The 15,028-nt window shown below is 44.4% G+C and overlaps 2 protein-coding genes across 9 annotated transcripts in view; one reads left to right on the forward strand and one right to left on the reverse strand.

Annotated features, from left to right (window-relative positions):
- Nucleotides 1-8,301, forward strand: part of RAVER2 (ribonucleoprotein, PTB binding 2) — a 43,909-nt gene extending 35,608 nt beyond the window's left edge. For 5 of the 7 annotated variants that reach the window (XM_064516321.1, XM_064516322.1, XM_064516323.1 and 2 more), the window contains 2 exons: nt 123-212; nt 3,645-8,301. In XM_064516321.1, the coding sequence (XP_064372391.1) occupies nt 123-212; nt 3,645-3,791 (237 nt within the window). In that variant the 3' untranslated portion in view covers nt 3,792-8,301. The remainder of the gene's footprint in view (nt 1-122; nt 213-3,644) is intronic. The other 2 variants (XM_064516317.1, XM_064516320.1) reach the window with 2 other exon arrangements.
- JAK1 (Janus kinase 1) overlaps nt 5,354-15,028 on the reverse strand; it is a 66,362-nt gene continuing 56,687 nt past the window's right edge. For both annotated transcript variants that reach the window (XM_064516316.1, XM_064516315.1), the window contains exons 16-25: nt 14,369-14,504; nt 13,928-14,079; nt 11,972-12,122; nt 11,073-11,167; nt 10,377-10,569; nt 9,826-9,950; nt 8,824-8,996; nt 8,183-8,300; nt 7,732-7,842; nt 5,354-7,172 (exon numbers count right to left, since the gene is read on the reverse strand). In XM_064516316.1, the coding sequence (XP_064372386.1) occupies nt 7,071-7,172; nt 7,732-7,842; nt 8,183-8,300; nt 8,824-8,996; nt 9,826-9,950; nt 10,377-10,569; nt 11,073-11,167; nt 11,972-12,122; nt 13,928-14,079; nt 14,369-14,504 (1,356 nt within the window). In that variant the 3' untranslated portion in view covers nt 5,354-7,070. The remainder of the gene's footprint in view (nt 7,173-7,731; nt 7,843-8,182; nt 8,301-8,823; nt 8,997-9,825; nt 9,951-10,376; nt 10,570-11,072; nt 11,168-11,971; nt 12,123-13,927; nt 14,080-14,368; nt 14,505-15,028) is intronic.

Below are 15,028 nucleotides of genomic sequence, written 5' to 3' on the forward strand. Positions count from 1 at the left end.
ATGCTTCTTGGAGAGCTTTGCCTGTAATTCATTCTCACGTCCTGCGAGGTGGTAAGAATTGTTTTCGTTTAAAGTGGTCTTAGTAGGCAGCTAATGGGAAGAGGTTTTTTCCTCCTTTATAGGAGGCTGTTCAGCAGTGGTATCAGCATTACGCTCAGGCATATAACACTGCCCAGGCCAGAGTCGATGAGTTTGAAACCGAAGCCTCCGAGGTGAGAAATGATTTTATTTTCCTACTGTCTCCGCTGGCTGCTTGTCCCGTCAGCTGCGAGGCTGCTTTAGGCTGCTGGGCCTCTGCTTTGTTTGGGATGCTGGCTGCTGCGGTACGGTGGAAAAGAAGGGCTGGGCTGCTTGGGGAGGGCAGCACTGCCCGTCGCCGTTTGGGATCCCTGCACACTCAGGCTTTCGGCTATATCCTCTGTAACTGTTCCTCACGCCAAGCTCCCGCAGTCCGAGGCTGCCTAGGAAGTTCAGGAGTGTATTAAAATACTCCCACCATGAAACAACACTCCAAAAAGTTATTTCCAGTGAGTCTATTTAAGGACTGTTTTTCCCCCAGGCCGTTGTATAGCCCTTGTGCTACCAATGCTTTCCTTTTCTTTAATTTTATGTAAATTATGTAAAGTAAAAAAGAAATTAAAAGAATTAAAGTAAAGGAATTATGTAAAGGAAAAATAAAAAATTCTACATGGTGCTCAAGAAGTTGCTGCATGCCTGAGCTGCTGTGATTTGCAACTGAGTGCGACTGAGATGTTTTCATAGCCACTGACCGCTCATGAGTATATCAACTAAAACGGATTATTTAACATACTTTCTTGCAACGGGTTTATCATGGATCCCACTCTACATTTAGGACCCCATGGGTGGATCTTGCCCAGGCTGCAGGACCCGCTTGCAGGTCATGCCTGTGTGTTACAGGGCAGCCCAGGGACCACGCCAGGCAGGAGCTGGCAGCTTCCCCCGCAAAACCCCTGAACGAGGGGGAGCGGAGAGCCGGAGCGGAGCTGCAGGTGCAGCCCGGGCCTGCTGCTGGTGGAAGGGCTGCTCGTCTGTCCTGTGCTGCCACCGCGTGTCTGGATGGGAAATGAGATGTTTTTGGAGGCCCGAGTGTGCCAGAGGTTGCTTTCCTCCCCCAGCCTTGACAAAAAAACAGCACTTTTCGTAGACCTTTGGCCCAGGACAAGCCAAGATAGAGCTTTTCCGTGGCATCGTGGCTGCGCTAGTCAGGGTCCTGCGCTGCTCAGGGTCACCCGGGGTTCCTGCTGGATGCGATAAGTGAGGGCAGCGGTTGGGCAGCACATGCCAATGCCGGACCTGCTCCGAGCCCTCTGGTGCCCTGGAGATCGGTGCTCGGTTACTGCCACCAAACCCCACGGTGAAAAAAGGTTGGAGGTTTGTGAGCACAGTTCTTGGAAAGGCGGCGTCTGTGAGGACGGACATGCAAAAATGCTTTTAAATGGGTAAGTGAAGAAAGTAGAAAGTAAGTGAAGGAGGAGGAGGTAGTTCACGCTGTTGTTCGGATTTTTGTCTGACTTGCAGACAAGGTCTGTGTTTGGCAGTGAGGCCTTTGGGATAAAATCTCTGAAGCGAAGTTAGCAAATTGTGGCAGCATACGTTACCGTCAACGGCCGTGTTTTGCTACTATTAACTGGGCCTTGGGAGAAAAAACATTTTTGAATGGCTTTCGTTTGAAGTATGTACCAGAAGTCAGATGCAACCAACTTCATTCAGACTCTCCAAAGAAAGCTTCCTTTGTCTGCTGGACCCAGGAGACGCTTGGTTTTCGTCAGTGAAACGTGCCAGAGGGATGGGGAGATACTGTGGAAGTGGTGAGATCCAGCCTAAAGGAGGCCGTAGAGTCCAGCCTGAAAGACGAGTTTAACGCAGCCCAAGGTGATGGTAATACAAGCTTCGTTTGGTCTAAGGGCAGGTCTTCCCATTTTCTTGGAAGCCTCGGGGAATACAGACTCTCGTGCCCTAGGTAAATCACATTGCTCTCGTTTTTATGGATGGGCAAGACCTTAAACGCTGGATTGCAGCACGCTGATGAGCATCCTGAGCTTTGCTCCTTGTGAGTCCGGTCCCGGCCACGCAGTCACGAGAGCGACGATGGTCTCCGAGAGCCTCCAGAGGGGAGCGGGGCGACTCGCCAGTGCGGCCGCTGCCTCCGGGGCAGCTCAGCAGCCCGGCCTTGCGCACGGGACTCACACGTCGCCATATGAAACCACCATACGATACAGAGACTGGTGGCAGGATTCAGCCCGTGATGTTCTGGCGTTAGAGACCTCGCATCTGAGATGTGGCGTGAGATCCCCGTTTTTTGGAGGCGATTTAAAAGGAACGTGCGGCTGGAGTAACTCGTGACTCGTGGACAGCAGACAAAGCCCGGCTAGGACCGACTTGGATGCGTCTTGGAATGAAGGTGGCCGAGGCCTGAACCTGTCGTGTACTGTGAAGCCTCTCACTGTGTGCAGCAAAAAATTGCACTTTCCAATTCTAAATAGCTGTGATGTGACTGGAACTGAGGGAAATTGCAACAGCATTGAAAGAAAAGAGAGAATCTGGTGTTTGTGTTAACTGCAGCCAGTGTAGAGAGGAAAGCGTGTATGTATGCGAGGAAGACATTAAACAGCTTGCCGTGAAGTCTGTCTTAATGCCAGAGTCCATAAAAGGTAGAAAGAGAGCAATCCCTTGGCACCGACCAGGCAGATGTATAATTTGCCTTGACAGCTAGGTACTTTTTTCATTCCTATAATTAAATGATAAATCTCAGAGAAGAGGGCTCACAAATCTGATCCCCAGAGAGGCTCCGTGCTGTTTAGGCCTGGGGGTGCTTCGGGGCGTGCTCGCCCCGTCCTGCCGTCCAGTTCTGCTCCTGTCACTCTCGCAGTTGTTAGAAGTGCAGGAGAGAGGACAGGAAAGAAAAACAAAGTTCCTTCTTCAAGCACATTCCTACTTAGGACAATGACGGCTGCACTCTGAAATGAAATACGAGGCCAGCGAAGGGTAATGTGAGTTGTGGGTGTCACCTAGCAAGCAGTGCTTCAGAGAGCTGCCCAGAGGGGAGCTGCGAGGCTGTTTGGTCAGCAGAGCTGTTCTCGGGGGTGAATTCAGAAATGAGAGTTTCCCGGTTTGTGAAAAATGTGTCGCGGTTGCTAAAATATTAATTCCAACGCAAAGCGAAACTCAAGACTTTCTGATCGCAGCGCCAGCTCCATCACACATGAGTTGGTGGCTGCAGGTGCTCAGAGGCTCCCTGGTAGCGGACACCTCAAGCCCGTCTTGGCATGGCTGCAAAACAGGTCCTTAAAAAGCGTATTTGTAAGGGTAGCTGTGCTGTGATGCTCTAACCCACTTGCATTTTTGGCATGGCCACTCCGCGGCTGCTTCTGCCTGTGCTCGCGGCCGCTTGCCCCGCTGTCCCGTTGCCCTCGCAAGCACGCGCGCGCCGCAGCGGCACTTGGCCCGGTTTGGCAGGGAAAGGGCACGAACAGTGACTCAGGCGCTGCGTATAGCCACGCCGCAGCGCCGTGCATTCGGGGTCAGGCCCCGGCTCCTGGTGCACGGCCATTCCCCGACCCGCGCCGCGTTCCTGCCGCTGCCCGTTCGGGATCGCGTGTCGCTCATTTGCTTCTCGTCCTCAGGTGGCTCCAGGCCGAAGCGAGAAGCGAGGCGCGTCGTACCTCATTGCCTCGCCGGACCCTGGCCCCGCCGAGTACGTGGGCCAGCAGATTCAGGGCTCCGCGGTGCGTTACGCCGAATCCTCGCTTAAGAAAAAGCGCGTTTATTGAAATGTAACCAATCTTCAGGCCTGCCTTAAGGTATGGAGGCAGGCGGCTCATACCTCCGCTATTTATTGCTGCCTTAGCTTCAGACAGTGCTTCTTTCCCCATGGGGTATAAAGCGCCCGAGAGGAACAGTCCTGCACCGCAGGCAGGTCTGCCAGGTAGAGCGTGCGGCTTGGTGGGCCCGTAGACGTGTCGCAGTGGTAGGACCTGCCCTCCCGAAGGCTGGGCCGCTACTTCCATCTTCGTGTACTGCTGCGATTAACAGTGGTCGGACGCTCATAAAGAAAAGTAACTTGGTGATTTTTCTTTTTTTTAGTAACTTACCAGCCAAAAGCAATAAAAATACTGAGGATGGACCTCGGCGCCTTGCCCGAGTTTTCAGGCTGAGGAAGTTAAAGATGACTTAATAGTAAACTGTTCTTTTTTTTTAAACTCAGAATGTGTTTTTTTTTTAATCTTGCTTTTTCCAGGAGTAAGACCTCTGCATTTACAGCCTTTATATTTTTAATATTTCCTCTTAGTCCTGGAATGAAGATATACCAAATGTATTCAGAGCCTCTGTGATGTTTTCAATAAATGTTTGTTAAAAGTAAGATGCTACACTGTGTGCTGTCTTGCAGTAGTAAATTGGATTTGAACAGGTAGGTGGTGTTTGGCCTGAAAAGTAATCTTTGTCTGCGCTGAGGCCAAGAAGCTGCAGCTTTTACTTGGGGTAAGTGATTTACGGGTTGCGAATGCATTGGTGTATGCTGGAAAGCTTCGGGTAGGGGTCACAGAGGCACCACGTGGGCATTTTGCCCCTGCGGCTTCTTTTTTTTTAATAATTGACTTTTTCTCTTATTAATTAAGCGGCTGCAGCTAGAGTCTGTCTTTTCTGCTGCACATCGTTGTAGCTGAAGACTTTGAAATCATTATTTCTGGTGTCAGTGTTCCTGACAGCTCCGCTATGAGCCAGCTGTCTGTAAGGGGCCGCGTGTGGGTGCCTCCCTGGGACCTGCCGCAACGTGACTGGGACTCGAGTCCTCTAGCATTGAGGCCGCAATGGCTGGCCAGCTAACTTAATTGCTATACAGACTACTGAAACCATTTTTAAAAACTGAACTCTTAAAAATGTCTTAAACTCTGCATTTTAAGCTTTATGATGTGACTAACATATTTTTAAAACTTTAAAAAAAAAAAAAAGCACAAGTGCTGTATTGCATAAGCAGTATGCAATGCACATACAGGCAATAATTCCTTAAGCTGGCTAAATAGCAATGCCTTTTATAGCTGTTTAGTCTGTCTGGGATGCTACGTGTATGTATCGACAAATTCACTTGTAATATTTTGTTCGAACTGTTTGTATATGCAGCTTTCTCAAAGCGTTACCCTTTTCAAGGAACCTGAATTGCTGGTGTAGTTAGTTAGAGGCTTTCTGTGAAATGGAACCATGGCTGGCAGTAATTCAACGTACAGAAAGGTTGTTTTAAAGACAACACATTCTGGTCACCAATGCTAGAGAGTTACATTAAAAAAAAAAAAAAACTTCCTCTGTTTGATTTATGATTAAAACAGGTATGCACATGGAGGAAAAAAAAAAAACAACTTTATTAGCTTTGTTTGTATAAAGAGTAACAAAGTGCTTATAGCTTTAAATCATAACTGACATACAGAAACAGGTAATACTGTAAAAATAAATCTGACTTGGTTGCAGCTTATAATTACAGGGGGGTTTTATATATATATATATTTATATATATTTAAAGACATCTTTCAGTTATTGCCAGAATTATTTCCGCAAAGCATTTTCAAAATCCAGGTTTGGTGACGAAAATGATAGTGACCAAGTTTGGACAGGGGCAGCAAAAGGTTTCCAGTTTGAGTCAACGACTGTTTATAAACGCCTGACAGTCACAAAATGACTACAGTGCCCTCCCGTGAGCGGTACGTGCAGGGTGTAAATGCTGAGTCTGCTCCTGACAAACACACACACCCGTGGTCCCAGGCTGGCCCCACTGGCCTCTGGCTTTTACTCTCATTAATTGCGTATGTCTCCATTGCATGTTTTGAGTCTGTAAGTAAGTAAGTCAAATTACAGTGTAATGCTATTATTATTTAAAGCATCACCCTTTAGCACAAATGAGCAGTCTAGCTACTAACCTTGGTTTTGTCCTGAGTGCTTTACGGAAAAACTGCTAAAATTAATTTACATGTTGGCCAAAGAAATCATTGACAAAAAACCCCAGCGTGCCAAGCCCCCCCCGGGGGCACAGGGCGCTGACCCAACGGGCTGGTGCGCGCGGTTCCGGGCGCTGCTCCCTGGCCGGGGGACGCTCCCGCCTTGCTCAGACTTCTGTCTCAGTGACTTGTCCTGTGGCAGGGCAGCGCTCCCCCAGAACTGGCACACCGACTCCTTTTTTTTTTCCTAAGCTGAAATGTGCAATTATTTTCCTAGGTGCCCTTCACCGCCCTGGCACTCGCTTGCGTGACGTGCCGCAGAGCGTTGCGTTTGCCTGCTTAACAGCTTTCGCAGGTGGAAACGCGTGATGGAGGGGAGGGATGCGTTCGATCAGGAGTAACTAAAGGGCTTTCTCAATGAACTGTGTAACTACCTCCACCTGCTGATTCACGCTTTTGGGGGGGACCATGACAGTCAATTTTTTTAAGGTATGAGAGAGCTCAGGACTGCAGACTGGTTAAAAAGGCTTGATTATTTTATCTTCTCTGGATTTTTTTTGTGCCTGAGTTGTCATTTTTGAACTTTTTACTAAAATATAAGTGCACATGACAGATATTTGTCTGCCAGAATTTAAAAAAAAAAAATTTTTCAAGACCCCATTAAAAATTATTAAATTGCTATAATAAGTTCTCTTATGTCCACTGGTTTCGGTATTCAAGGAATATATGTGAACAGCAGACTTGCTTGTTTTAAATGGTACAGGTTATTTATATGCACTGAGAACTGTAGCATTTTTTGAGACTGTTCTTTCAGTTTGTATTCATCCAGGATAGTTCAAATTGTGGCTACCTTCATCAAATAGAGATAAAAATGTCTTGCAATAACTGCAGCAAAAGGAGTTGAAGCTATTCTTTTCTGCCATACCATTTAATTAATTTGATCCAACGGGTGACTAAGTTTAAAAAAAAAAAAAAAAAGAAAAGGAAAACTGTTGGACAAAGAATCCTTTAAACACATTCAGATTAAACACAGTCAGAGTACAAACTACAGTAGGTAAAAAATGAAAGGTCCTGGGCATTTATGTTTTGACACACATTTGAAGTACTGACGGTATAAAAAGTGAATTACATTTTATTCATAATTGTTTCAAATCCTTGAATCAGATTGTGAAACGTTGTCCGTTCGTCATGTTTGAATATCCAACACTTCCTCATCAGCTGGTCAACCTAACAAAAAAAGAGTTTTTTTGAAGGATGAATGAAACATTTAATTTGTTCCTCCAATAAAAATAAAGCAGCAGATTCTCACTACCGTGAAATGAAGAACAATAGTGAAGCTAGGAGAAACATGCCAAGAACCCTGCTCAGAATCAGCAAGTATGTTACCTTCTTTTTTGTTTAAGTGAGAGGTATGTGTTTGACAGTGCAAACAATTGATGCAGTAATAGTGTGAACAGCTGCTTAAAACAAAGTAACAGCTTCATCACACTTTCAGGAGCACATGTTTAGTCAAAATTACTACTGTGTGTCTCAGTAATTAATATCCTGGTTTGACCAGGTAAGTGGCTGTCGACTAGGGGCCGGGCCAGGGCTGCTCCTTTCCTCCGTTTTGACCTCCTGCTGCTCAGTAGTTCCAGCCACGCAAATGCTGTTCTACTAACAAAGGTAAAGCATTTCCTACAGAACATAATTGGGCCTGTTTGGCCATGAATGTGTGGCTCTCTTGCTGCTTATCTAGCATAAAAGGAAGGAGGAGACCGTTATAAAAGTCTAGGTGCACAGTTACCTCTTCTGGGCAGTTGGGTGGACGTGGCAAACGCTTCTGTTCTTGCAGCACACGAACAAGCCGCGCAACCGTCATCTGGCCTTGGGTGGGACCAATCATTTTCAAGAATTCCTGTGTGAACAGCAGAAGTCAGCTGTGCCTTCACTTACTCTGTAAATCTGTACCATTTAAATCTGATGTTAAGATGGTATTTTAATCTCTACAGTAGATGCTTATCATATAGATCACATGCACTATATATATACATGAGAAAACAGATAGTAAAATCTGTAAAACTAGTGTCCTCACCAGGACAGGTAGTCACCACTACCTATCTTTGTATGGGGTCTTCAGTGAAAGACAACCATGAGGATTGTTTGTGTAACACAGAAATTCACTTCATTTCTTTTTTCAAAAAAAAATATATATAGTTTAAGCAGCTTTAACAGTAATTCCTTCAACAACCACTTACTGCCATTGGACTGGATTCTGAGTCACAGTAGGTAAGCAGTTCGTACAGCGTCACGCCAAACGACCAGACATCCGAGGCAATGTAGAATTTACTCTGAAGCAAGCATTCTGGAGCATACCTGCGGGCACAACACAACTCCGTTACATTTTTTTCAAAGCTGCACAGATCTGCTCACACCTGTGCACAACCTGTATGCAGCATTAAAGTAAGCTAAATAAAGCGATGTTGTCTGCATTTGCATAGTCGGATATATAAATTAATGTACCTACAGGGCTTAGGATGCTACATAAGTAGTGAACTAGATACAACTGTTACACAGGAAATCACTGATACAACTGTTACTGTTACACAGCAAATCACTGATACAACTGTTACACAGCAAATCACTCTGAAACTAAGGGAGACCAAAATAACCAAAAACAAAATAAAGGGAAAATGGATCATTAAGTGCAGGAAGAAATAAATACTGCACCAGTAGATTAGTCTAGTCTACCACATGCCTCTTCCTTGTGCTGATGTTGTATGTTTATTTAGGGCGCTCATCAAACCAGGAAAAATCTTCAGGAAGCCTAAGTCTATGGGAGCGGACAAGTTATTCTACTGCGCAGTCTGGTCAATGAAAATAAATTATATGTTATTACCAAAATACAGGGCTGTCGAGGTCGTCTTTGACAGTATAATACTCCTTATCGGTTTCAATTGCTTTGGTGAGACCAAAATCTCCGATCTTCACTCTGTTCTCACTTTCAACAAGGACGTTTCTTGCTGCTAAGTCACGGTGAACATACTGACGGGAGCCCAAATAATCCATTCCCTAGGAGGGAAGAAAGCCTTTTATGCTAGTTTCTCCAACAGTGAAGTCGCTCTTTTTCTCCCAACTTCCCTTTCAAATCCTCCCTTGCTCACCTAACAGTATTCTATCCCAATTTCCCATGGCAGGATCTCCTAACATTGGCACTTTGCAGGGTCCTTTTCTTACCCCTTCTCCTTCTGGACTCTGCCTTTGGGTTCCTGATCTGCTAAGGCTGCTTTTCCTGCTTCTGGATTGTGCTTTTTTTTCAGCTTTCAGCAGACCAACCACTCTGTTCAGTCCCTTCTCTCCATGGCAACAGTTCCTTTGTACACTGCTAAAATCAGATGTCTGTGTCTAGCCCTTCTCTTACAACTGCCCAGTCCAGCATAATAACTGTAGCCTCTTGCAGGAAGCACATTGCTTTACACAGTCTCACTTACTGCGTTTACTTACACCTCTTCACATTAAAGACTAGGCGCTGCTCTTTCTTTCTTGCCAGCGTACCCTTTCTAAATGCTGTCCTCCCTCTTCTCTAATACTTCCAATTCTGCAGTAAGAAAAACTTCTACTTCTTAAAAGTGATCTTTTATGCAAGGGAAGCTACTGGTTATGCAATTATTCCCTTGCTGATCTCTGTGCGAATAGCATCTGAAACGCTGCACAGACTGCTTCAGGATTCAGGTCCCTGGAGACAAAGCAAGAACGGATTTGTTCATAAACTGAGCTTCTCTACCCCCACCCCCCAGTTACTCTATTCAATTAAACATTATATTAAACTAATTAACCAGAAGAGTTAAAAAAAAAAAAAGAAAAGAAAAAAAAAAAAGAAAGGCACTACTGCCGGGCTTACCTTGCAGATCTGAACTGCGTATCTGAGAAGTTGTTTGAGGTTGATTTTGTTCTTGTTCCGCGGGAGATACTCCTTTAGGCTCCCAGAAGGAAGAAATTCCATGATGAGTTTAATCCCACTTCCTCCTAAAAATGTAACACGTTTTAATTTGCAGGCATGTAGACCTTCTCATGTCATTACCACCAATAATTTTTATACATGGTTCATACCATTGGTCAATTGTTACTTTACAATTAATAATAATACAATAATAACTAACTGGGCTGCAATGGTCAACTCACTCCTGGAACACAGAATCCACTCTGCCCAGGTGCTCATTTTATTTAATGGATTTGGCGAGAACAGCAACCACTTCGGTCATGTCAAAGTTAGCTGAGCACAAAAAATGAAGGCAGGAGAAGGACTTCAGAGATAAATTGCTTCTTCTTCCATGAAAAAAAGAGATCTAAATCCATAAGATAGGAAGCTAGACTGTTTGCTTTTTAAAATGCTGAATTTTTAAAAGAAAACTCTTAAAGCATATACTTTTAGTATTCTACATAAGGATTTACCGTCTTCTGTGCAAATCCCCTTATACTTGACAATGTTTTCGTGATAAAGATTCCGCAAGATTTCTATTTCCTTCTTAAGGTCAGCAATGTGATTCCCTCCGCTCTCCGGCTTTAGAGATTTAACTGCCACTTGTTCCCCTGTATTGTCGCCTTCTGGATCATATCTGCAGAGTTCAACCTTGCCAAAGTGACCCTAATTGTAAAAGGAGAGATAGTGTTACTGAATACAATGCTCACTAGCCACACTGTCACTGATGCACTACTTCAGGCATTTATGATTCACATCTTCCTGTTGTGACGCAGAAAGTACATACTGCTATGTACACACACACGAACACTTACTTATATAAAAAATACAAAAGCCACAAGCTCTGCTTTTAGTAACAAATTCACAATTCAGACCACTGCGTACTAGACTTCCATCAGACACTGCTCAGATCTTCATACAGAACACGCCTCCTTTCTGCAGCTGGGTTAACCACATATTCTGTGCCACCTTTAGCCCTGAGTAGACTGGGTGCATACACACATCCTCCTCCTCGTCATGCCTCAGCTACCCCGTTACCTGTTACCTGTTCAAGAAATAGTGCAGCCACTCTTCTTGCTCAGCCCTGGCTGGACTTCAGGGCAAGCTAGCCCAGAAGAGCTCTGTTTCTGCTTTTCAGTGTAGGGGCCTAAATCTGAGGTGCCACTTACCTCTCCCAAATCACGGATTCTCTTCAAGAATCGTTTTTCAAAGAGTGTGGGATCGACCTCTGCAACAGGCTTCTTCTCAGAGACAATATCAGGATCTGGGAGTGGAAAAAAGGAGTCCAAAGTTAGACAGATTCCTCAAGGACATCTTGGTCTTCACACTTCGAGACATCCTTGCTCACTTCCAATCCCCCGCTGCTAGCGTGTGTCTATCCCTACTGTAACAAACTTTTCTTACTTAAATCCTGCCTACATCTTAACAGGGAATTCCTTCTGTTTGTACTTGCTGGCCTTTCATTTGCTGCTCTTCCTCTCTCACTTTGTGGGCTCCTTGCTGGGTCTTCTTCCAGATTCAGTTTTCTCATTTGCACAAGGGTCTGGTTACACTTGGCAGCTCTGCACTTCCCATCCAGGACTGCAGTAGTTATTCAGCTTCTACGCTTATTTATTACCAGGTATGGGAAGTCAAGTTTTGCCCTTATTACACACCAATCTTCTTTCAGTTGCTCTTTGGTAACTTCAGTATAAAGTGAACCAGGAATCAGTTATCTAAGTTAATGCTGTGAGTCAGCAGAGGCCTATGGAAATCTCACAGAGATCAAACATTGTCTTCAAACTAACATAAGCCGTTGTATGAAATATGGAATATCAAATGAAACAGCAGTACACGACATAATTTGCACATTCAGTACAAATTAAACACTCACTTATCTACAGAAAAGACTATTTCCATTGTCTTCTGACCACAACATGCTCCTGTCAGTACAGCTATACACAGCCTGGTTCCTGCCACCACCCAGTATAGCTCTCTACTAAAATGCTGTTGTTAGGTGTCCAACCTGGCCAAATAAACTGCTCTTCCTTATTCAGCCCTCCACCTAATGAGCAAAATCATGCCTTACTTTGTTCCTCCAGCTTGTTGATGTCTCTCATAATTGCTCTGAAGAAGGGTCTCTGGTTGGGGTCGTAGTTCATGCACTGCTTCATCAGGTCAGCCAGCTCCTTGCACGACGGTGTTGCCAACACAAAATGCCCCTCGTAGAACCGCTCTTTCTGTAAGGTGTAAAAGGAAACTCCTGCATGTATCTTGGCTTTTAAGTGAATAGACCCATGCTCTACATCAGAAGATGTGACCATAAAATACTTAACTGTGAGCTTTTTCTTAACTTCAGCAAAACAAAAAAAAAAAACAAAAAACAGTCCTCCTTTGCAGCAGTAATGCTAAATCATCTGCCAGTAGTACGTATTTCTGCCGAGCATGGTGTAGTTCGGAGCAACCACTTAGAACAGCTGATGCTTCTAAAACGTGCTGATTATTTCTACTTTCAGAATTTGTTTTTCTGCCAGACATCAGCTTCACCATATTACTTGTTGTTTGGGACAAATGCTTAGCTGGAAATGCTTGCTAGGGAACAACACAACGCTGGCTGTTCTTCGCAGTCTCTGGGAAGGTAACAGCTTTGGGGCAGACGGGATGAGGGAAGGCCTGTGCGTTTTCTAGAGCTCTGCAAAGCCACCCCAGCTCCTGCCACACACGGGCAGCATCCTACTGCCCCAGCAGCAAGTTCCTGTCAGCTCCCTCCTGCTAAAGCAACTCAGGCAGCGACTCAAGTACTCAGTCGTTTCCTTCAAACAAGTAGCAGCTGCTGTCTTGTTCCACTGCCTTCCTAACACAGCAAAACTTCAAGAGAGAAAAAGCACATATGGAACATATGCCGAGGGACTCCAACAGCGATTAATATAAACTGCTAGTAGTAACACAGAACAAGGTTTTTTTTAAAAAAAAACTTTCAGAGTGAGGAATATGGTATCGCACAGGAGACTGGTTCTGAACTAATGTCCAACAGAAACAAGTAGGAACAGAAAAACCTAGCTGAAGCTGTCAGTTTATAACACAGTGTCTTCAACAGCAGAAATTAAATGTGGTTATTTCAGAAGCTTCTTCCTACACAGTAGAAAAAGGGGGATCCTTGAGGGTGACACATTCCTTACGCTTCCCAGCTACATCAGGAAAGAAAAGATGGTGCAGACAGTGAAATCTCAGTATTGGGGAAGCAGTGGGAGAGCAGATACAGGGCCAGTGAAAGGAGCACCAGCTCTCTGGGAGGAGGAATCACTCTCCCTCCCAGAACAGCGCAGTGTTCACTGCCCTGGCTAAGAACTACAACGGATACTGGAAACGGCTCTTGCTGAACGAAAATGAGGAGAAGGAACATGTCAAAAGCATGAGTGATCTCTTTAGTAGTTCAGAATTGCAATCATTCAGAAGAAGATTTGAATGTATCAAATTGAATCCAGCTACACAAGCACTGACCTACCATACTGACTGTATGATTTGAGTCTGGGGAGTGTAGTAGAATTACACTTGCGAGAACCAGAAAAAAGCACCTTTTCTATCTAGTGCTGGCTGGGGAACACTGTGCTCCAGCACCACAAACATGATGTCACCTTCTCCCCTCCGTGCCGGTGTGGCTAGTTTCTGCTGTCCCCACCAGAGGTGGCTACGTTACAGAGGAGGCCTGTGTGACTACCTGCAAAATGCTTTGGGCTGGACTGAAGGGTTAGGAGAGAACAGGTGTGACCAGAAGCATCAGAAGTTCTTTTTAACTGTTATTATGCTGTCTTAAAAATCACCAACAAGGTCAGTGAGGAAGCAATAATTAGCAATCTTTGTTGTAAGGCCAAGAATTCCTGCTGCAACCTAAAGTAACTTAGATGGAATCAGCCCCTTATCAAGTCCAGCTGCGCTGATTTTTTTCATAAGAACTTGAAAGCAACTCAAATTAAGTATGGAAACTAGAGTACCAAGGAGAATGCATCTGAGATTTCAAGTTAAGATTTATGTAATATGCTTTTACCTCTGCTAATGTCTTGTCTTTCAGTGGTATTTCTCCATTATAGCAGATTTCCCACAGTGTTGTGCCAAAACTCCACTTATCTGCTGCAATGCTTAAATTTTTTGAGTCTTCAACACATTCAGGTGCAATCCAGGGGATTCGCTCAACACATTCTTAGATAAAACACAGAGTCAAAGCATTTTAGAGTTAATATCAAAGGCTAGACATCCAGAAATTGAAATTCCTTCTCTATTATCTCACTAACATAGCTTTTTAAGAGAAATGAATACAACAAGCACCCACTGTCAGCAACACTCCTTCACTTCTGTGTCGTTTTCAGATCTATGAAAGATGATTACTTCTAATTTAGAGCTGGTTCTACTTAGCATAAATCATATCTTTTCCCTTCTCTTCCTCCTCCTCCACCTTGTTGAAGAGAAAAATCTGATTCCTTTACCATACCTTGTCTGGACAGCACAGTTATTGGAATTCCTGGGTCACTCAGCTTTATGAATGGACCATATTCGGTGTCAATTCCCTCTCTTGCCAGTAGGATATTTTTAGTGCACACATTTCCATGTACCAAATCCTTATCCTCCTACAGTAAGGGAGAAAAAGAATACAATGAGTGCAATAATCCAGCAATGGATTCTCCGCAAGTGCTCTAATATGCCTAGCATGGGGGAGAGGGATGTCAATGTAAACTATTCCAAGTTGAAATCCAAAAATGCAGCTTGGAAAAAAATAACTTAGAGAGAAACAGGGGAATGAGGAGTAGGGAAACATACTGTTTGGATTTTAGCATTTTTATTCATAGACCTTGATGCATTTTGGGAAAAAGAGACCAAAATTATTCCTTCTTCCAAAGAATATAACTGCAGGAAGCGGAAGCTGTGAATTTTCCAAGTACATACAATGAACTGGTGGTAAATGCAAGCACATAGGCTATGTGGCATGCTGGCAGAAAAGGACCTAATCATCTTCTCTGAGAGGCTTTCTCTTTATTTAAAGCAACATAATGAATACAAAAAAATATATCCCTTATATTGCACAAGTGCTACTACCTGAGAAAGGAATTTCATTTAATTACTAATGCACATGAAATCCATGTGGTCTTAGACT

This window comes from Dromaius novaehollandiae, chromosome 8 (genome assembly GCF_036370855.1).
Source record: "Dromaius novaehollandiae isolate bDroNov1 chromosome 8, bDroNov1.hap1, whole genome shotgun sequence".
In the NCBI taxonomy this organism is placed as follows: Eukaryota; Metazoa; Chordata; class Aves; order Casuariiformes; family Dromaiidae; genus Dromaius; species Dromaius novaehollandiae.